Source organism: Chlorocebus sabaeus, chromosome 25, assembly GCF_047675955.1.
Source record: "Chlorocebus sabaeus isolate Y175 chromosome 25, mChlSab1.0.hap1, whole genome shotgun sequence".
Classification (NCBI taxonomy): Eukaryota; Metazoa; Chordata; class Mammalia; order Primates; family Cercopithecidae; genus Chlorocebus; species Chlorocebus sabaeus.
The window spans coordinates 82,980,504-83,004,354 of NC_132928.1; the positions used below are offsets into that span (position 1 = coordinate 82,980,504).

The 23,851-nt window shown below is 42.0% G+C and overlaps 1 protein-coding gene across 8 annotated transcripts in view; it reads left to right on the plus strand.

The window, feature by feature from the left end:
• DRC8 (dynein regulatory complex subunit 8) overlaps nt 1–23,851 on the plus strand; it is a 168,130-nt gene that overhangs the window by 84,085 nt on the left and 60,194 nt on the right. For all 8 annotated transcript variants that reach the window (XM_037986095.2, XM_037986096.2, XM_073011908.1 and 5 more), the window contains exon 3: nt 11,212–11,284. In XM_037986095.2, the coding sequence (XP_037842023.1) occupies nt 11,212–11,284 (73 nt within the window). The remainder of the gene's footprint in view (nt 1–11,211; nt 11,285–23,851) is intronic.

Consider the following 23,851-nt stretch of genomic DNA (forward strand, 5'->3'; position numbering starts at 1 on the left):
GTACTGAGTGAAAACGTTGTAACTAATATATTTTGTTATGAAACTGAGGATTAAGACATCCTTCCTAACAAACTTTTCAAGCCAAAGTGATACAGATAGTGTAACACAAAAGAGTAAATTGTTTTTTAAATAGTTAATCTATATGAGGCAGGATTTCTGTTATTGTTTGCTATTACTGTGGTTTTGATGGATGAGAGTGAAATGTGCATATCTTTTTTTTTAAATTAAGTGTTTTTATTTAAAAAATTTCAAACTTCTAAACTGTAAGAGTGGTGCCCTGAACTCCTGCGCACTTTTACTCAGATTCACCAATCCCTTATGATCTGCCACGTTTGTTTTCACCTCCTCTTTCTCCTCTCTCTCTCTCTCCCCGTTTCTCTCTATATATGTACAAACACACGTACATATTTATACATTTTATTATTGTTATTTTCATCATCACCATTTTGCTAGACTATTTGAGAGTAAATTGTAAACATTGTAAGAAGAGGTTCACTGTGGATCTTCTTTCTTTTTTTTTTTTTTCCTTTTTTTTTTTTTTGGAGAAAGGTGTCTTGCTATATTGTCCAGGCAGGAAATGGACATGAACTCCTGGGCTCAAGTGGTCCTCCTACCCCAGCTTCCCAAGTAGCTTGGACTACAGGTGTGCACCGTTGGGGTCTTCCTTCCTTTCTTTTTTTTTTTTTTGAGACAGAGTCCCACTCCTTCACCCAGATGGGAGTGCAGTGGCTCGATCTCGACTCACTGCAACCTCCACCTCCTGGGTTCAAGGGATTCTCATGCCTCAGCCTCTCAAGTAGCTGGAATTACAGGTGTGCACCATCACGCCTGGCTAATTTTTATATTTTTAGTAGAGACAAGGTTTTGCCATGTGGGCCAGGCTGGTCTCGAACTCCTGGTCTCAAGTGATCCGCCCACGTTGGCCTCCCAAAGTGCTCGGATTACAGGCGTGAGCCACCGTGCCCGGCCTCAGTGTGGATCTTGTAAGACAAGAACATTCTCTTACATAAGCCACAGTGTCTGTGTGTTTCTTAAAAATAATCTTAGAGTCAGAGCACTTGGGTTAAGATGTCATTTGGCTCATTCCTCTGCTTCTTGCAGGTAAATTTCTAAACAGTACAAAACTGATATTTTCTCGGAGTGATAAACACAAATTCTTATGGGGGCCAGCCTGTGATATAAAAGTGAGAATCAGAGTTCATACAGTGCTCATGACATGTATGCATGCCCCACCTAAACAAATAAACACGCCAATCCTAGACTAAATAAAACGGAAATAAGAAGAAATAAAAAACAAAAACAACAACAAAAAATATCTGATGGCCAAGTTTGTCACTTGGGTTAACAGTTTGCGGCCCTGGATCTATGGCGAGAGCTCCCGTGGGGTGGAATATCCACAGCTTTCTTTGGAAGCACTGTGCTATAGTTAGGAAGTTCTCCTTTAAGTCTGAATGCTTGACTGAGATTGATGAGAGGCAGCAGTTGCAGTGGCGGGTGGCGTGGGTGCTAGACTGGGTGTGTGAATCCCATTTCTACCATTTGCTACCAGTGTGATCTTGGGAAAATTTCTTAACCTTTCTGTGGTTCATTTTTCCTCATCTGTAAAATAGTACCTATCGCACAAAGCTGTCATGAGGAAGAAGTGAGGAAGAATATTTAAAGCACCTTACACCAGAGTCTGGCACACGTAATAAGGCACTGTCAAACTGGATTCTGCTTATAGGAGCCTGATGGCTAGAGGCTATTTTTTTCTCACATCCATGCAGATCATGATCCTGGTATAAGGGGAGAGGGATGTGAGGACTGTTCCTCCTAGAAGACCTAGAGGAGATGTTCATTCTTGAGCCAGAAAGCTACTTAATCTACTTTTCTTCCATTGTGAGTGGCTTTCTTTTGTTCTTATCCCCGTTTTTTTTTTTTTTTCTTTTTTCTTTCTTTCTTTCTTTTTTTTTTTTTGAGACAGAGTTTCGCTCTTGTTAGTAGAGATGGGGTTTCACCATGTTGGCCAGGCTGGTCCCGAACTCCTGACCTCAGGTGATCTGCCCGCCTTGGCCTCCCAAAGTCCTGGGATTACAGGCGTGAGCTACCGCGCTTGGCCCTCATCCCCATTTTATGTTCATCATTCTTGTAAGACTTCTCCCCTAGCTCTTACCTGTATTTCCCTAGTGCCAAGGGGGTCACTACCTGAATATTAACTATACGTGATCCCTGACAAATTATTTAATGTCTTTGAGCTTTAGTTTTCTATTTGTAAAGTGGAGACAATAATAGTACCTCCCTCCTAGTAGTTGTGAGGGTTCAGTGAGTTAATCTGTGGGTTACTGTGTCAGAGCAGTCCCTGGCATGCAGTGAGTGCTGTGGAACTCTCAGCTATTGGTTAGGATGTGCGTTCTCTTTCGTAGCCATATTTCTCCATGGTGTACTCTATACTTATGATCTAAATTTTCTTTTTGCTGACTCTCTTCTGGAGTTTTTTCTTCCTCTTTTTCTCCTCTGCAAGTGCTCTTATTAAGGTCAGTGGTCTTCTTTTTGTCCAGATCTAAGATTCTGCTTATTCTCTCAGCCTTCTGTAATATTTTTGTTTATTTTGAGACAGAGTTTCACTCTGTTGCCTAGGCTGGAGTGCAGTGCCACGATCTCGGCTCACTGCAGCCTCAACCTCCTGGGCTCAAGTAATCCTCCCCCAAGGAGCTGGAACTACAGGCATGTACCACCACACCCACACCCCAATAATTTTTTTTTTTTTTTTTTGAGACTGAGTCTCACTCTGTCACCCAGGCTGGAGAGTGCAGTGGCACAGTCTCGGCTCACTGCAGCCTCCATCTCCTGGGTTCAAGTGATTCTGCTGCCTCAGCCTCCCAAGTAGCTGGGATTACAGGCGTGCGCCACCACACCCAACTAATTTTTGTATTTTTAGTAGAGACAGGGTTTCACCATATTGGCCAGGCTGGTCTTGAACTCCTGACCTAGTGATCTGCCTGCCTTGGCCTCCCAAAGTGCTGGGATTGTAGGCGTGAGCCACCACGCCTGGCCTCCCAATAATTTTTTTAAAATTTTTTGTAGAGATGGGTTCTTGCCATGTTGGCCAGGCCACCTTCTCTAATATTTTAAACTGTAGCAACCTGGCCAGGCTCACACCTTTAATCCCAGTACTTCGGGAGGCTGAGGTGGGAGGATCACTCGAGCCCAGGAGTTCAAGACCAGCCTGGGCAACATAGTGAGACCCTGTCTCTATCAAAAAAAAATCAGCTGGGCATGATGATGTGTGCTTGTAGTCTCAGCTGCTTGGAAGGCCGAAGCAGGAGAATCACTTGAGCCCAGGAGTTTGAGTCTGTAGTGAGTGTGATCGTGCCACTTCTCCAGCCTGGATAACAGAGCAAGACCCTATCCCCCCACCCAACCCAACCCCCCCGCCCCACCAAAAAGGAAGACAAAACCCTGGAGATTATTTTGCAGCCAGAAGCATGGGGGAGGGACAGTAAGGAGGTTACGGGAGAAAGGGGAGTGGAGATGAGGAGGGAAAGGAGGGAGTAGGAGGGAGACATTGGCTGATTGGCTGAGCAGTGGAAGGCTAGTGATGGCAGGATTCTGCAGAGTGGTGAGGCGTGGGAGTGCGACATGAAGCTGACAGTTACAAGATAAGCCATTTAGAAGAAATACTGTGATTAGTGAAAGGAAGTCCGGAAATAGAATGGTTGAGATTGGCAGAGCACCTATCAGTTTTGTTCAAGATAAGGAAGATACCTGAATATTTCAAGGCAAAAGAGGAAACAGCTAATAAAGAAAAGAATGAAGATACTGAGAGGGAGAGGTAAGCATGTGAAGAACAAGAGCTGAGTGTGGAAACGAAAAACTAAGCGGTAGATTTGCTTCATTGAGGAGGAGCACTTTTAATTTCTCCAAGGCTAAGAGCACGAGGCAAGAGCTATAGGACATTCCTCTAAAGTGGTACAAAGTCAGCGACTGTAAAGGTGACATGAGGATTAATCATAGCACCCAGTGATTGTGCAGTTCACATCTGATGAGTGAAATGGGTGATAAGGACGTTTTCTGAGATGAAGGGAGTGAGTACTTTGGAGCTTGAGGCAAGAGATGCTCCAGAATAACTGTTTTGAGGGAGCTTGCCAGGAAGCCAGCAGACGACTGCGAGGATTGTTAGGCAACAGTCAGGACAGATTTGATGTTGGATGGGGTGAATCTGTTGTAGGCCATGGTATTTTATTTTATTTTATTTTATTTTATTTTATTTTATTTTATTTTTTTTATTTATTTTATTTTATTTTATTTTATTTTTTTTATTTTTATTTTTATTTTTATTTTTATTTTTATTTATTGCAGCAGTGCTTTGCAGGAACAAAGAAAGTGAAAATTAGAGATGTTCAGAGTTATGGATTAACAGGAGGCGGGATGGAGGGTGAAGGGCCCAGAGAGTTCAGGGTGGTGACAGTGGCCATTTTGAGTGGCTGAGTGTAGAGGATTGAGCAGCTGTGTGTAGATTAACTGCCGAGCACCGCTCCACGAGTGAGCCTAGGCCATCCTAGTGGAGGAACCACGCAGCCAACCCGCAGAATGGTGGAAAAGAATAAGCCCTTGTTGATTCCGTCCCTCTGTGGCGGGCAGCTTGTTACGCAGCAGAAGATGCATGCCATGCCTCGTGTTGAGCGCACACAGCAGGGAGCCTGAAGCAAGGGAGCCTGGCACAAAAGCACAGGTCCGTCAGATGGAGAAACTGGGCAGGTGGAGAAGAATAGAGGGGGCCTCTAGGGGGCACCCAGAAATATCCAGCACATCAGGAGAAGGGCAGGTTTTAGAATGTGAGAGTGAGGAGGAGGCTTGCCATCTTGCGATGTACGGGCCTGGCAGCAAGTTGTGGTGATGTTAAGTGCTAGAGGGAGCCCAGACACAGCTCAGACTCTTTTCTTCCGTCCCTTTCGCTCTCAGCAGAGGACCTTGCCCTGTGCTACACAGAGGACGGCAAAGTCTTTATATGCGAGTTTCTTCATCATCTCATTTCCAAAGACAAACTAGGGGTACAGATAGGAATTGTATGCTACAACTCGAGAGAACAGATAAGTCACATTACTTTTCTAAGTCCGATTAAATCTTGTACCCCTACTTGTCAAGACCAATAAAAAGTTAATATTAATAGTTTTCGTGGCTTCTTTTAGTCTCTTACATTGTACAGTAAGTTTTCTCTTAACCTTTCAATCAGTTGTTGTAAACTGCACCTTTAAAATGAAATGACGTATAGCAAGTCTTTGAATAATGTTGTTACAAAATTAATGAGAAAAGAAATGGTTTTGTTATATGTCCTTTTGCTTACAGTTGCAGTTTCCTAGAACCCATCAATGATACTCAGAGAAGACTTGCTGTTCTGGGACCCCAAGGCTTAGTGCAGTCTCTGGGAGAAAGTGGAGAGAGGAAAAGCATTGTGCTCATGAGCTGTCTAGGCCTGAGGCAGGGACAGCATCCATGTCGTCTGCACGAGGCCCAGCCACAGGGAGCCTTAGCACAGCTTCCAGGGCCCCAGAGCTCAATGAGGAGATTCGCTTTCCACAAGAGGAAGGAAGCTCGTCCAGTGCAGTAGAGGAGGAGAAGAAGGTGGGTGAGAGGTAGGTGAGCTGGTGGAGAGGAAGGAAGCTTGTCCAGTGCAGCAGAGAAGGAGAAGAAGGTGGGTGAGATGTAGGTGAGCTCGTGGAGCAGTTTGTGGGTGTACAGGGTGAGTTCTTGAGGAAGCCATGGTTATTGTTCTTTAGGCCACTCTGGCCTCATCAGCAAAATAATCTGCCTTTTTTTCTTATATCATGAGGCCTTTGTTATTCGAGACTAGAGCGAAAGAAGTTTTTTACTGCCTGGAAGATGTCCCATCATGTGGGCTTTGTTTTCTGTGGTCTACCCGGGCAGATGAGACCATAGCAGATTTGCTCAGCAAAGAAGAGGATGGTGATGGGTTCCTCAAGGGGATGTGGAAAGAGGGAGAGGGAAATTTCCTATGATAGGGAAGAAATTGCCGTTCTCTGACATGTAGCAACGTGCAGGTGGCAGGACCTAGGATAGGGGTGGCTGCAAGAACACTGAGCACTAAGTGGCCCAGGCCTTCTCACCCTCTCCAGAAGCCCACCCACCCGGTGAACAAGGCCCTCGTCAGCCTTCTTTGCAAGGGCTCATTCCCAGTAGCATTGAAATATGCTTGCATCTTTCAGGTTTTCAGTATCAAAAAAGAAAAAACATCCTCTTTAACACCATGCTCCTCTCCAGACACCCCTTCCCTCCCCTTTACTTCTGTTTGTTTTTGGGATTTTTGTTTGTTTGTTTTTTGATGTGGGGTCTGTGTATGTTGCCCAGGCTGGAGTGCTGAGCGCACTGGCTGTTCACATCGTGATCTCTGCTCACTGCAACCTTCGCACCCACTTCCCCGGTGCTCGAGCAATCCTCGCACCTCAGCCTCCTGAGTAGCTGGGACTGCAGGCACCCGCCACCACGCCTGACTTCTCCCCTTCACTTCTTGACCCACTGCAATCTAATTTCTCCTCCACCTTCAACAGAGACTGCCCTTGTCAAATCATAGCTGATCTCCTTTTTTACTAACTCCAGTGGATATTTCTCAGAATTTACCTTCCTTGACCTCTCAGCAGCATTGGAAAGCCAAGGATGACTTTCCATTTTCTTTTTCCTTAGCCTCCGTGCCATGGCCCTCTCCCGGATGTTCACTTCCCTCTCTGGCTCCTCTGCTCCGTCTCTTATGCAGGTTCCTCTTTCTTGGATCATTCCTTGAATGTGGGTACTCCTCAGACCTCTTCCTTGTCTTTCCTAGCCAATACATTCTACTTAGAGGAATTCTTCTGCTCCTGTGCCTTCATGACCAGATCCACGTCTCCAGCCTGATCCTTCTCCTGCACTTCACACTCTTAGGAGTATCAAGTCTGTGGTTTGATTTTACCCCAGTTGTAAGCTAGTAAGTTAGCTTGTTACTGTTCCATGGATGTTGGCACAAGACTTGAGACTCCTGGGTCAGTGACAAAGGACTTCATTCCTCTTGGCACAGCAGGCAACATGAGCATCAGCTTGTGGGTGACAATTTCTCCTGCCCTCACCTTTTCCTGGTGATGGGCCCAGCTGGATGCCTGCACAGGCAATGGTTGGCATTATAGAAAGGGAACAGAGCTTTCAGAACAGAGAATTACAGGGAACAGAACAGGGGATATCTACTGCTTTTATAGCAAGCAGGAAGCAAGCCTGCTCTTTGGCCTGGAGGGAGACATTGCGTCATCTCTCGAGGCTGCTCACTGCGACATAACCCTGACAGATGGCCAGGGTTTTCATGGCATAACCAGCAAGAACAAGCATGTTGGAAATTCAGCACATCCCAGATTGAACTCTTCATCTCCCTTCACCCAAACTTTTTTACTTCCTTTTAAAAATTTTATTTTTATTTATTTTGCACATGTATTGGTATTTCTTTTAGAGACAGATCTCACACTGTCACCCGGGCTGGAGTACAATTGCAGGATCATAGTCCACTGCAGCCTTGAACTCCTCGGCTCAACCGATCCTCCCATCTCTGTCTCCTGAGTAGCTGGGACTACAGGCACATGCCACCACACTCAACTAATTTTTAAAATTTTTTGTAGACATGGCGGTCTTGCTGTGTTGCCCAGGCTGGTCTCGAAATCCTGGCCTCAAGTGATCCTCCCACCCTCAGCCTCCCAGAGTGCTGGGATTGTAGATGTGAGCCACTGCGCCTGACCTGTTTCTCCTTCCGTTTTCTGAGCTCAGTGATTGATGCAGTCCTTGATATTGGTAACTCATTACCAACTGATAAGAAATTCTTAACTCTTCTGACCTTCCTCTCCCTCATGAAATCTGAAGACTCCTTCCACCTCTCTCTTAGGTTCGTATGCTCTTCTTGCCCCTCGCTGCCTGTCCCTGGGTCAGACTGTGCTTCTCTTACGTGTTTAAGACAATTATAGCCTTTTATCCTCCAGCCAGATTTTTCATTTTATGAAGTTCTAAGTTGTTTTATTTAAAAATGTTTTTAGAGACAGGATCTTGCTGTGCTGCCCAGGCTGGAGTGCAGTAGCCATTTACAAGTATGTAATAGCTCACTGCAGCCTTGAACCCGTGGCCTCCAGCTGTCCTCCTGCCCCAGCCTCCCTAGTAGCTGGGACTAAGGTACTTAATTTAAAATGTATGTATTCATTTGTTTGTAATACAAACGAATCAAAAGGTAGATGGTGAAAGGACTTCCTCCAGCCTTTGCCCCTGCCACCCGCTCTCTCCAAGGCATTCTCCACCCTCCAGTGAATGTTACCAGCTCTTCATGTATCCTGTCAATACTGTACCCAAGGTAGACATTTTATACTCGGGTTACTCAAGTACCGTAGATGAGGTTGTGACACACATTTCCACACCTTACATTTGCTTAATACTTCTTTTTTTTTGAGAAAGACTCTCACTCTGTCGCCCAGGCTGGGGTCCAGTGGCGCCATCTCGGCTCACTGCAACCTCCGCCTCCTGGGTTCAGGTGATTCTCCTGCCTCCGCCTCCTGAGTAGCTGGGAGTGTCTCAGAGAGGAACAAGGAGGCTTCTGTAGCTGACGCAGCACAGCGTAGTTCTCACTTTCTCCTTCTCTGCTCTCTTCTCACAGTCTGACTCCTGATGGAAGCTCTTCCCTAGAAAAGCCCTGTGCAGAAAGAGTTTGCATAGTATATCACTTTCCATTTTCTGTTAGCCACATTTTTTTTAAGTAAAAAAGAAACAGGTTGTTGAAAGAAGAACTTTAGACGAATGGAATTTAACAGAATTTAATTGAGCAAAGAATCATCTGAGAATCAGTTCACTTCTCCAAGAAAAGGGAAAGTGACGTGCGGGAAATGGAAGCGAGGTGCAGAAGCAGCTGGCCTAGTTACAGCTCGAAGTTGGCCTCCTTTGAACTAGGTTTGAAGCGTTGGCTGTGATTAGCCGAAACGCTGTGACTGGGGTATGAGTAGGTTATGTCTGTTACAACGTCCAGTTAGGCTGCAGTTCACTATATATGCAGAAACCTCTAGGTCAAGCTTAAAACATGTAAGGAGGCAGCTTTAGGCTAAACTTGTAGGTTGGTGCAAAAGTAATTGCAGTTTTTGCCCTTTTAATGGCAAAGCCTCAATTTTGCACGAACCTAATAATTTAACACAAGTAAAATTAATTTTAACAACGTATCTTATCTAACCCAATGTGTCTAAAATGTTATTTCAACATGTAACCAATATCAAAAATTATTAATGAGCTATTTTGCATTTTCTTTTTCATACTAAGCTTTTGAAGTCAGTGTGTATTTTACACTGGCAACACATGTCCATTTGTAGTCATCACATTTCAAATGCGTAATCGCTAGATGTAGTTGGTGGCTGCTGTTTGGTCTAGCGCGGGCCTAGAATTTGTCTTTTCCCCCATCTTGTCCCCTTCAAAAATCTTTTTTGTTTTTTGGTAATTAAAAAATCGAGATATCATGGTTGTACATATGTATGAGGTCCATGTGCTATTTTGATAACTGCATACAATGTGTAATGGTCAAGTCAGGGTAATTGGGGTATCCATCACCTCAAATGTTTATCTTTGTGTTGGGAACATTATAATTCTTCTCTTCTTGCTGTTTTGGAAATAGAATAAATTATTGTTAACTGTAATTTTCCTACTGTACTATCAAATACTAGAACTTACTTCTTCTATCTAACTCTATTTTTGTTCTTATTAACCCAATTTCTCTTTGTCCTCCTTTTCCTCTTCCCTTCCCAGCCTCTGGTAACCACCATTCTACTCTCTACCTCCCTGAGACCAACTTATTTAGCTCCAGTAAGTGTGAGAATGTGAGATTTGTGTTGCCCTGCTTCGAAACTCTTGCCTGCAGTAAGTGTGAGTGTGCGCGATTAGCCGGGTGCGGTGGCACACATCTGTAGCCCCAGCTACTTGGGAGGCTGTGGTGGGAGGATCACCTGAGTTTTGAGAAGTCAAGGCTGCAGTGAGCCGAGATTGCATCACTGCACTCTAGCATGGGCAACGGAAGTGAGACCCTTTTAATAATAATAATAATAATAATAATAATACCTTTGCTATATGAAAGAAAAAAAACAAGAAAACAGGGGAAACAAGGAAATATACTTGACATGAGGATAGTACATGTTTTGTTGGCCCTTCATTTATTAAGAAGAAAGATCAGTAAGTGAAAAGAATCCTATATTCCATAGTTACTGACTTTAGATTTTACTTTCAAGTTGATACTCATTCTGCAACCTCTTTCAGTGAAGAAATTTAAAATTCTTATAAAATGTTTTCTTTGTAAAATAGGGAGTAAATATAATACTGCTAAAATTATCCAGAATGGTAAAGAAATTAACTATTCTAGTTAAGTGAATATTTGTGAAATTAAATTAACTTTCAAACATTACAACTTTAATTTTAATACTTTTGAATGGAAGTATTTCGTAATCAATTACACATCCCCTGTCTTAATATTCAGAGAGTACTGAATAGCATTTATACTTTTCTTAGGTTATTTGTGGAATTGAACTACATTATGATGGGGGCAGGGAGAGGTGAATAACTAATATTTATTGAGTAGCTGCTCTGCCAGGAGATGTGCTTTGTTTTATGATAGCTCTTCTTATTTAACCCTTAGTGTGTCCCCCATCCTGGTTCTTAGTGTTTGAAGGAAGTCACTGTGTTTTACCTACCAGGTAGGCTTATGTGCACATTGATTAGGTAGGTGACCTCTCCAATCCAGTAAGTCACAGAGCTGGGATTTGAACCCTAGTGGTTTGGTGCTAGAGGCCATGCTTTTAACACTCTGATACTAATGTCAACTTCACTGCAAAACTCTGCGGTAGACATTATCATCCCCATTTTACAGGTGTGGAAACTGAGGCTCAAAAGAGTTAAGTAACCCTTAAAGTCAGTTGGTACATGGCCAACATTTCTTTTTCTTTCTAGAACTTTTTTATATTGGCTCAGGCAAGGTGTTTGCCAGTCAGTGAAGCCATTTCTTTCATATTTCTTTGGTTCACTTAGCCTCCTTTTTCTTTCCCCAGAAAACATCTTTTATAATCATGAGGCAATATTGGAGTGATTTGGTTTCCTATGTTACAAAATATGCTCTGAGACAATTTGGAGGAGCATAGCCTTTTCAGAGTTTATATTCTAAAACCATTGAAAACTTTTTTTTTTTTTTCCCAGAGAGATTGGAACAATTATCAGGTCATTAGGATGCTGCCCTACTGAAGGAGAGCTGCATGATCTGATTGCAGAGGTGAGTAGGGTGAAAAAGTTTCATTCAGCCGGCTCACTGTGTGACAGCTGCTCCTTGTAATTAAAAACAATCCTTACCTGAAACTAAAAAAAAATGCCCTGAACTACTGAATGTGCTCAGTGGAAATACTAGGGTAACTATTCATATTAGCCAACCAATAAAATCTGAAAGAGTTAAGAGCAGATCTTGAAGAAATGACTATGAACAAGTAACACAACTGATCAAATAAAGAACCCACTGTGGAAATGATCCTCCCTGTAAAATCAGCTGAAGACAGGTCAGTAGATGCACGGGGCTCACTGTATGCAGAAAGGCTACTGACAGAGGCAGTAAGGAATTTTTATTTATTTGGGGAAATAAAACTAACGTTTAGAACAAATGGTAAACTGAATAAAATATTAAGAATGAACTTTACGTTGACCAGAGAGTCTAAGAATTTTAAAAACAAGTCATGTGTAATAGTGGAGATGAGTCTGTGAAGAGAAGGATCGCATAAGGCAGTGGATGAGCAGCTGAGATAAGAGCGCTTCATGCTCCGTTTGACTTTCCAGAAAGGTCTCTGATCTCGTTTCAAATGCAGCATTTGGTTCAACAACAGAGACTTTAAGGGGGAGCAAGCTACCTGGCCAGGAGAAGAATCTTTTCAGAATTGCTTTTCTAGGCACAAAGATTTTGGTGAAGTCTGGGGATGGCAAAGGGGATAAGAGAGACAGGGAAGGAAGTGGAATTTTATCTGTTTATTTTGCACCTAGCACAGTACCTGCTTGTTCAATATTAAGTTGGAGAGAAGGAATTGTGACCGTGGTGAGTCACTTAACCCCTGTTGAGTATTAGTTTCTCCATAATAATAAATGGTTCAAAGTTTGCTTCAAAGATAAATGAAAGAAGGTACAAGAATACATGTTTTGAATCCTAAAGCATCATATAAAGTTAAGGAATGGAAGATTAGAAAGATGATTCTGCTGCACATATATTAGCACCTTGGTGACCAAAAAGCAGTAGCAATGTTTTTTTTTGTTTTTTGTTTTTTTTGAGACGGAGTCTCGCTCTGTCTCCCAGGCTGGAGTGCAGTGGCCGGATGTCAGCTCACTGCAAGCTGCACCTCCCGGGTTCACGCCATTTTCCTGCCTCAGCCTCCTGAGTAGCTGGGACTACAGGCGCCCGCCACTTCGCCCGGCTAGTTTTTTGTATTTTTTAGTAGAGATGGGGTTTCACCGTGTTAGCCAGGATGGTCTCGATCTCCTGATCTCGTGATCCACCCGTCTCGGCCTCCCAAAGTGCTGGGATTACAGGCTTGAGCCACCACGCCCGGCCGCAGTAGCAATGTTTTTAAGCATTTGGAAATGTTCGGTAAGGAATCTAAGTTGTAAGAACACATTGTTTCTACCTTTTGGGGTTCAATAAAGCTGTTTTTACCAAGAGTAAGAGAAAAAGCTTGTTTTTCCTGAATTGGTACTCACATTAAAAAAAGATACTGATTACTGCCTTAAAGTGTATCTGCACAAAGCTGGAACTAGTGTTAGGGAGAAGCAAGCTGGCACCGTGGAAGAGGTAAGAACTAGAGGATGAATTTACAGCGAAATCATCATCATCACATGCTCAGGATAGTAAGTGGAGCAATAATGAAAAATACCTCCGAAGGTCAGAAAAGGAGGATCTCTAGAGTCTAGTCCCTTTATGGTTTGTTTGTATGTTTTAATCGCTATCGGGAGTTAGCAAATCATGGCCCCTGGCCAAATCCTGCCCACCACATGTGCATATAAATAAAGTTTCACTGAAACACAGCTAAACTCATTTATTTGTATATTATCTATGGTTGATATAGAACTACTGACTACACGGCAGAGTTCAGTAGTTGCAACAAAGAACCTATGGCTTGGAAAGCTCAAGATATTTACCATCTGGCATTTGCAGAAAAAGTTTGCCAACTCCTGACCTATGGGCTTCTGTGCCAAAGTAGACCAAATACCACATCTAATACTAGAAGATCTGAGTTCAAACTCCACAGTTACAACTTAGAGCCATGTGGCCTTCCATGAGCCACTTAATCCTTCAAAGCTTGGTTTCACATCTGCAAAAGGAGTGTAATAATATGAAAGTGTTTTTATGAGGATTAAATTTAATAACCGAGGAATCAACTGTTACTTGGTGGGCATGTAGCACATACTTGAGTTTGCTTGCACTGCAGGTGGCTCTCTAGGATAATATCTCCACTGGTTTGGGCAATTAGCCACAGTGGGTGCTTAGGTCCTAAAGTTTTATTTTATTTTTACCCTTTTTTAGGGACATGACACAACCTTTGAGAATTACAGATATTTAGAATACTTATTTACCAATAGTGGCCACTGAGCTATTAAGCTCTGTAAATATTTTTCTGTATTTGTATACCAACACAATTTACTCTAATTAAATTATACTGATAAACAGCTTTGGGTATAACTACCTTTTAAAGAACTTTTCTAAATAAATGAGTGGGAAAAAAGCACATAAAAAAGCACAAATTTGATGAATACAAGTATGTGTTTGTATATATTTAAATATATTTAATAGTGAATACATATAAACACATTTAGAAAATCAAAGCTCCATAAAAGTCAACATCTAGGGGTAAATGTCATATTGCTAAATGTTCTGTAATAGTTTCAGAGATCAAACTATTTAAATGTATGTTTGTATATGCTTTAAAATTGTTCTATAAGGCTGGGTGCAATGGCTCACGCCTGTAATCCCAGCACTTTGGGAGGCTGAAGCAGGTGGATCACTTGAGGTCAGGAGTTTGAGACCAGCCTGGCCAACATGGTGAAATCCTGTCTCTACTAAAAATAGAAAAATTAGCTGGGTGTGGTGGTGCACACTTGTAATCCCAGCTACTTGAGAGGCTGAGGGAGGAGGATCACTTGAACCCGGGAGGCAGAGGTTGCAATGAGCCGAGATCGCACCACTAAACTCCAGCCTGGGTGACAGAGCAAGACTCTGTCTCAAACAAACAAACAAAAAAATTGTTCTATAAAAAGTTGAAACCTGTGTAAAATTCTCTGGTTGTCATGTACTTGAACTTTAGTGTAGACACATTCTTTTCTCTTCAATTTTTTTAACTTTCAGCCCTTTGCTTCCTGAAGATCAATTTCAAATCTGGTGTTTCTCTTGAAATAGATCATTTAAAAAATCATTTAACTTTGATCCATACAGTTCATATTCTATAAATAGCAACTTCCTGCAAATACTTTCTGCCTTTTGGAATATCACAAAAACGGGCAACTGTGAGAAGGATTAGTGAAAAATATTACTGACATATAGGCTACCAAATAATCCTTCTATTAATATTAAGTTAGAGCCTTCTAGGGTCTTCAGGGTATGGGAGCTGGAAGGAGATAATGGCATTTTCATACAAATGGAAAGGTTATTTAGAGGTCTATGTCTTTTGAAGGTCCAACCTAAGTGGAATTATGGAGAACTTAAACTAATTACAAAGAAGAACTAAAAGATGATTTAAAAGTAAGACCTATGTTGGTCAGATTATTGACTCAGGCTTAGGAGCTAAGCATGGATTATGACTTTTTATTGGGGTGACCATCTGCAGCCTCCACTTCCCCATCCTTGCCCTTTTTTGGTTGTAGATGTTAGGCAGCACCTCTGTTGGCTGCCCATCTGTTTTGCTCCTAAGCATGCTATGTTCTGTTAACCATCTCCACCTTTCCCCTTGACTCCCTCTTCAATCTGTCTGCTCATTATATGAGGCCTCTTAACTTCTGTGCTCAAACAACTCTGCTTGGCCTCTGTTACCTGGGTATGGGAGACTGGCTAGCAAATCATTCTATGGATTTAACAAACCCAGGTCTACAATTACCTAATCTAGGCAACCCTGGCCTGCAGAAGACACCGTCACAGACTTAGTGACACCAGTGCCTTTCTCACCAGCCTCATGCCCTTGGTGAGCAGTGCGTCTGCGCCCTCCCGTGGAACAGAATCCTCCGGTGAGTCTTCTGACTCATTTTGTACCCCTTCTGCCGTCCCACTTCTGTCAGCGTGGTTTGCCACTTCACTCAGGGTTTGGTGTCACCTGTTCCAGGTCTCACCATAGCAGCAAGTTAGCCCCATCTCCTAGGGTCCTTGCCAGAGTGTTAAGTCTGTGTCCTGAGAAAGTGCCTGAAGTTGATGAATTCTTGCTTATCCAGTTTTATATTCCAGGTCTCTTGGTCAAGCACTCTCATCCAATCCCAGGGGTACTCCCCTAGCTCCTACTTCAGGAGCCAATTCCTACCTAATTCCTTTTGCTATTTTAGTGTGTATAGTCTTTTTCTTTCCTTATTAGGCCCACCTCTCCCTCAGCCAGATTATGCTGGGATGTAACACTTCATTATTGCCTGGAGCAGCCCATCGGAAGGATGGCCTTGGCTCAAATATGATGGCTAGGATCATCATTCAACTACATTTCCTGCAATTGTAGATTTAAGAGGTGCATTTCATTGGGAGGCTGAGGCGAGAGGATTGCTTGAGTGTAGGAATGAGGCACAATCGTGGCTCACTGCTCTCCAGCCTGGGTGACAAAGCCAGATCTCAACTCTCTTTTTTTGAGATGGAGTCTCGCTCTGTTGCTAGGCTGGAGTTCAGTGGCACGATCTCGGCTCACTGCAATCTCCGCCTCCTGGCTTCAAGTGATTCTCCTGCCTCAGCCTCCCGAGTAGCTGGGATTATAGGCACCTGCCACCACCACACCCGGCTAATTTTTGTATTTTTAGTAGAGGTGGGATTTCACCATGTTGGCCAGGCTGGTCTCGAATTCCTGACCTCAAGTGATCCACCGACCTTGGCCTCCCAAAGTGCTGGGATTACAGACGTGAGCCACCGTGCCTGGCCCAGATCTCAACTCTTTTTTTTTTTTTTTTTTAAAAAGGAAGAAAATGGAATTTTCATGGCTGCCATAGTTGTCATCTGGAAGAGCTGTAATGCGAACCAGGTGTTCAGTGTCCGGTAGAATATGGCCAAAAGGAGTTGGCTGCTCTGTCTATTTTATTTCTAAACTCACTAGTGCCTACCCCTGGCTTTCAGGATTAGATCAAAGCATAAAACTACTTAGGAATGAAGTGAAGGTCCTCATCAGATCCAAGGGGTGGGGCAAGAGTGAGCAGAAACTTGACCAGCACATAGTAAAGATAGGTCAGTGATAGGTAAGAACTGGGCCAGGCTTATCCTGGAATTCTGTTCTTGGATAAAAAGAGGATACCATGGCAGGGAGACCATGGTAATGATAGTCCTTAACAAAACTGTCCCTTTACATGTGATGGTTGCCTCGACATCTGTGCACAGCCATCATTCTGGGATCTTTGTGATAATCCTGGGAGTCACTGTTTTCCTTCTGGGTTGGACTTCTTTCTATCCCAAGTTTTCCTCTTTCTAGTTCCTCTAGCATTTTAACACATTCTTTGATAGCTTCTTGGAAAAGAGTGCCTTGTAGGTAAAATTTTTGAGATTTGTATGTTTGAAATTGATTATGCTAATCTTTGGCTGGATATGGAATTCTACGTTCAATGGATTTTTCTTCATTAAATGGATTTGGATTTTTCAGGTCTTCAGTAAGAGTTCTGAAGGCACTCCTCGTCTTCATGTTCCTGGTAATGCTATTGAGATTGTGCAAATCCATTCCGGTTCCCAATCCTTTGTATCTAACCATTAAATTTTTTTTTTTCCTGAAACCCTGGACAATTTTTTCCCCCCAGAGTTTGAAATTTCACAATGATTTACCTTGGTGTGAACACATATCTAATGTGTTAGGTACCTGGTGGGCCTTTTCAAACTAGTGATCTGTATCTTTTGGTTTCAGGAAAATTTCTTGCAATTATTTTGTTTTCTTTTTTTCTCTCTTTTGGAACTCGTTTTATTCATTTTTGTATTTCTGGACTAGTCTTTAATATTCTTTTTTTTTTTTTTGTATTTTTAGTAGAGACAGGGTTTTTACCATGTTGGCCAGGCTGGTCTCGAACACCTGACCTCAAGTGATCTGCCTGCCTTGGCCTCCCAAATGCTGGGATTACAGGTGCATGCCACCATGCCCGGCTAATTTTTGTATTTTCAGTAGAGATGGTGTTTCACCATGTTGTCCAGGCTGGTCTTGAACGCCTGACCTCAAGTGATCCGCACACCTTGGCCTCCCAAAGTGCTGGGATTACAAGTGTGAGCCACTGCACCCAGCCTAATATTCTTATTTTTAACTTATTTTCCATCTCTGTCTCTTTGTTCTCTCTGGTAGGTTTCTTGAACTTTCTCTTCCAATATTTTTATTGAGTTTCTCATTTCTGTTGTGTTTTAAATTTCCAGTAGCTTGTTTTTGTTCTTTGAATATTCTTTTCTAAATAGCATCCTGTTCTTGTTTCAGATCTCTGAAGATAATAGTGGTAGTTTATTTGAAGTTTTCTTCTCTTTGCGTAATCTGTTTTCTCCAAGTTGGTATCTGTGTCTGTTCTGGTCTTTGTTTTTGTTAGTAGCTTTTCTCCTTGTCTGATAAACCTTGGCTGTCAGTTCATAACAAACATATACATGGAACTTGTCAACTTTAAACTTTATCACTGGGTAATCTGGGAATCGCCAGCATCAGAGTTTTGGGGATTTTTCTCTCGCACAGGCTTGATTCTTAGAAATAGAGTCTTCAGTCTTCTACTTGGGAGGCAAAAGCATCTAGCTGCCAGTTCAGACACCTTCTGTTTACACTATTTAAAAGGTAGATCTCTAAACTCCTGCGGGGATGGAGGGAGGAAGACACTCAGTGGGGAAAACTGAGAGGAGATTTATAGCTTTTCAAACATATTTTACCCTAGTTCCCCTAATTTTAGTTCCTGCTCCCTCACCCTCATTTCCAGAAGTAACCAGTTCTTTTTGAGGATTCTTTACTCACTACTGTCTTGGGTTCAGTTTTCTAGATCTACTAGATTATTGCCACTCATCCATCTGCTTCGCAGCTTGCAAAATTTTATTTCCATTATATCTTTTCCTATTCTTCCTAAGTAGGTATATGATTATTTTAACAAATATTTCTTTACTGCAATTTTAATAAGGTTTGAGAGAGAGTAAAGTTAGATGCAGATATACAGTTTGCCTCCTTAACCCAGAAATTTCATTGACATTGGATTAATCAGAAAATAGCAACAGTACTCCCGAGAAAAGCATTAATAATATAAATCTAAATGAAATATTGTAATAATCTTTAGAAAGAGAGCGTTACTAAATGTTGGAACTAAAACACTGATAATTATAGCATATAAGATGTAATACAAGCATTGGAGCGAATTAAGTATGCGTGTTTAAATATTAAGGGTGACTTCAAAAGAGTAGAAATTGAATGCATAACTTCCAAACTGATATAGAGGATGAAAGAATTAGAGGGCATTCAGTCAGTCCAAAAAGACAGAAAAGAAGCATAGAATAATCAGGTATCTAGAAAACACAAGATAATGGTACTTATAGTCATAATAGGCCAGGCATAGTGGCTCACGCCTGTAATCCCAGCACTTTGGGAGGCCGAGGCGGGAGGATCACGAGGTCAGGAGATCCAGACACGGTGAAACCCTGTCTCTACTAAAAATACAAAAAATTAGCCGGGCGCAGTGGTGGGTGCCTGTAGTCCCAGCTACTCAGGAGGCTGAGGCAGGAGAGTGGTGTGAACCCGGGAGGTGGAGCTTGCGGTGAGCTGAGATTGCGCCACTGCACTCCAGCCTGGGTGACAGAGCAAGAGTGTCTCAAAAAAAAAAAAAAAATCATGATAAATGCATCTGGATTAAGCTCACCAGTGAAAATAAATTGAAATTGGAGTTCTGAAAAAATCCAGTATTATAATACATCAAAACATTTCTGCCATCTGTACCTTCACATTATAAATCTAACTCTTTCTCATCATTTTCACATCCATTACCTTAGTCCAAGCCTTGTCATTTCTCCATGAATGACTGCAGTGGCATTTATTTACTTACTTTCCGGACAGAATCTCACTCTGTTGCCCAGGCTGGAGTGCGGTGGCATGATCTCCGCTCACTGCAACCTTCACCTCCCGGGTTCAAGTGATTCTCTTGCCTCAGCCACCCAAGTAGCAGGGATTACAGGTGCCCGCCAACATGACCACGCCTGACCCAATACATGCATTTTTAAATATTTGAGATGGTATTCAGTCCCTACTCATTTCACTAAGAGAGGAAACCCATGAATAAATGTTAGAGTTTTTTTTAATGTCTGTGATCAGTGGTTTAATGTTACATTTATACTGTTGAGACGACTGTGATGTCAAAGTGTGGCAGATACTCCCTAGTAACCGTTAAAATAATGTAATGACACTGCTGAGTCATTTCCTACACTTTGCATCTTGGAGGGAAGGTATCCTACTATCCCAGGCGCACCACAAGCCCCAGACGTCCCAAATCTCCATCTGTCATTATTCTTAATTGGGTAAGTATCCTTGGATTATTTTCTCTTTGAAACTTCAGAATTGGCTTTTGAGTTAGTAGAACAAGATCCACATAATGTACACCCTGGTGAAGTGAAGTGAGAATTTCTATCAGCCTGTACCTGGACTCTAGCTTTGAGGTTCTGGAAGAGCTCTGGGACCTCACATCATTTGGAATTTGACTGTATCAGGTTTCTCAGAGAATGAGACAGGGTGGGAGTAATTATGTTCTTATTTTGACGTAGTTGGTGATATGAAATGTTTTATCTGTTATTTTTCCTACACATCCTGCCTTTGGGAGATGTGGGAGAATGGAATCAATCTGCTCTAATTTTTGTTTATGTTAGAGGCTGGAATTTAATTATAGAGCTGATGGTACTTTGCAGATTAGTTCGTAATGGCTACCATCCAGCCATTACCTCTGAGTAGAATTAGGTAAATTTGGGGGAGTGAGGAGAATATTTTGTAAAAAGTGTATACTGAGAGTGTTGCTTATTTGTAATTGGTAGAAAGACATTAAACGATGCTAAAACCATGATCAGTAGCAGGAAAACAGGACTCAGGGAAATCTGCAAAAGTGGTTTCTTCTTTATTAGAGAAATAAAATGTGTTTTTATATAGAACAGAAACAATCACGGCAGTAGACTAATAAATACGGTTTTATTCCAGATTTCTTATTGTATAGGTAATATCCAGATTACAAAAAAATTTAAATAAATAGGAATTTCCTTTCCAACAATGCCATCACCTTAATATAATCATTGTTAATATTTTGGTATACTTCCTTACATATTATTTTTCTGTGTAGGTTTTTAACTGGACTGTAATTTTTTGTTGCTATTGTATTCTTTTTTTTTTAGAGACTGGGTCTCACTCTGTTACCCAGGCTGGAGTAGCTTGGCACAATCATAGCTCCCTGCAGTCTTGAACTCCTGGACTCAAGTGATCCTCCCATCTCAGCCTCCCAAATAGCTGGGACTACAGGTATATGCCACCACTCCCAGCTAGTTTTTTTTTTTTTTTTTTTTTTTTCCGAGAGACAGTGCCTTGAAGTGTTGCCCAGGCTGGTCTTGAACTCCTGGCCTCAAGTGATCCTCCCACCTCAGCCTCCCAAAGTGCAGGAATTACCAGGTATAAGCATGTGAGCCACCATGCCTGGCAGAACTATAGTCTTTTTTTTTTTTTGAGACGGAGTCTCACTCTGTTGCCTAGGCTGGAGTGCAGTGGTGTGATCTGGGTCACTGCAAGCTCCGCCTCCCGGGTTCACGCCATTCTCCTGCCTCAGCCTCCCCAGTAGCTGGGACTACAGGCGCCCGCCACCATGCCCAGCTAATTTTTTGTTTTTTTAGTAGAGACTGGGTTTCACCATGTTAGCCAGGATGGTCTCGATCTCCTGACCCCGTGATCCGCCTGCCTTGGCCTCCCAAAGTGCTGGGATTATAGGCGTGAGCCACTGTGCCCGGCCACTATAATCTTATAGTACAATTCAGTAGGTAAAATTCTGAATCTTGCTTTTTTCCACCTAATTATATCACAAATCATATCTCCATGTTATTGCAAACTTTTCATTATAAAAATGCATGCTGATTAAATTGCTCAAGAAAAAAAAAGGAAGGGAATGATCTCTCTTCTGTATGTCACTCAGACACAACCAGAATATTTTACCTTTTTCACTCAGTATTAAATCAAAATGATTTTTCCCTTCTGTTATCTAGTTTTTAGAAACCAACATTTTAAGAAAGAAATCCTGTTACAGTATAACATGGATGAAACCTAAGGTATTATGCTAAGCAAAGCAAGCTACAGTTGACCCTTAAACAACCTGGGGGTTCAAGGCACCGACCCCCCTGCAGTTGAAAATCCAAGTGTAATTTTGCCTCCCCCGAAACTTAAACCAATAGACTACCATTGGTTGGAAGCCATATCAATAACATACACGATCAGTTAACAAAGATTTTGTATGTTATATGTATTATTTACTGAATTCTTACAACAAAGTAAGCCAGAGTAAAGAAAATACTATTAAGAAAATCATAAGGAGGAGAAAATATATTTACTACCCAACAAGTGGAAGTGGATCTTCATAAAGCTCTCGTCCTCATTGTCTTCACACTGAGTAGGCTGAGGAGGACAAGGAGATGAGGGGTTTGGTCTTGCTGTCCCAGGGTAGCAGAGACAGAAGAAAATCCATGGAGAAGTGGACCCATGGATTTCAAACCCATGTTTGAGGGTCACCTGTAGTTATAAATATTAATGCACAAATACTGCATGATTCCACTTGGGAGGTATCCAAAATAACCCAACTCCTAGAAACAGAAAGTAGAGCTGTAGTGGCCAGGGAATGGCGGAGCGGGGAAAGGGGAGCTGCTGTTCAATGAGGATAGAGTTTCAGTTTTGCAAGATGGAAACGTTCTAGAGATCTGTTACACAACAATGTACATGTAGTTATCACTGCTGTACTGTACACTTAAAAATGGTTAAGGTGGGCTGGGCATGGTGGTGCACCCCAATAGTTTCAGCTACTCGGGAGGCTGAGGCTGGAGGATTGCTTGAGGCCAGGAGTTTGGGACCAGCCTGGGCCACATTGTGAGACCCTGTCTCTACAAAAAAATTTTTAAAAATTAGCCGAGCTTGGTGCCCATAGTCCCAGCTACTTGGGAAGCTGAGACCGGAGGATCACTTTTGCCCAGGAGTTTAAGGCTGTAGTGAGCTATCATGGCACCACTGCACTCCAGCCTGGGCAAAAAAAATAAAAAATAAACCAATAAAGTATACAGAAGGATGTGCATAGGTTATATGCAAATAGTGTGCCATTTTATATAAGGAAGTTAAGCATTTGCAGATTTTGGTATCCATGAGAAGTCTGGGAACCAATCCACCATGGATACAGAGGGACCCCCATAGTAATATCATTAATGTTTTCCATGCCAATGTTCTGCTCTAACAGGAGTGTAATTGCTTCCTAATATTTAATTATATGGCAATAACCATATTAATAAATAGAAACATAATGTTCCATTAAATGAATATTCCATATTACATATCCATTCATCTATTGGTAAAGGTTGCTAACAATTTTTAATATCATGGATACCACATGATAAACATTATTTGGATAAAGTATAGGCCTTTTCAGATGTCAGAGGGCCTTGTGAAGCAAGCCATGGCAGTGATGGGTTACTGAAGGGTTTTAAATGAGAATAACATGATGAGATTTGCATTTTATTTTATTTTAATTCATACTTGTTTTTATTGAATGAGATTGTACGTTAGACAAACCAGTCTGATGGTAGTAAGAAGTTAGATTGGAGTACTTTATAGTCATCCTTTCCCTGGGTCATATCTGACAGCTTGGAGCTCTTTGTACATTTGGGTAATTTTTTCCTAAATGCTTTTATTTATCTCTTTTATTCAGTAAAACTTAATTGCCATGTTTCTATTATGCTGTGGTCAGAATGTATGAGCCCCTCCAAAATTCATATATTGGAGCTTAACCACCCCCAATGAGATAGTATTAAGAGGTGGAGCCTTCCGGGGGCAGTTAAGTCAAGAGGGTAGATCCATCATGAACAAGATGAGCAATGCTATAAAAGGGCTGGAGAGAATGAGCTAGGCCCTTTTTTGCCCTGGCATCCCTTTCACCATGTTAGGACACAGTGCTCATGCCCTCTGGAGGCCACAGCATTCAAGGCCCCATCTTGGAAGCAGAGACCAGGCCTTCACCAGACACCAAGTCTGCTGGTACCCTGATCTGGGACTTCCCAGCCTCCATAACTGCAATACATGTATACTGTTTATACATTATCCAGTCTAAGGTACGTCATCATAGCAGCACAACTGGACTAAGACTGAAATTGATCTTTGTGGGATTGTTGCTGTAACAAATACCTGAAAATGTGGAAGTGGCTTTGGAACTGGATAATGGGTAGAGGCTGGAAGACTGAGGTGTGTGCTAGAAAAGCCTGGATTGCTGTGAACAGAGCACTCATGGTGATTCTGGTGAGGGCTTAGAGAAGAGATCTGTAGAGAGAGCCTAAATCATCTTAGAGATTATCTAAGTAGACAAGAACAGAATGTTGGTAGAAATATGGATGGTAAAGCCAATTGTGTTGAGGTCACAGTCGTAAATGAGGGATGAG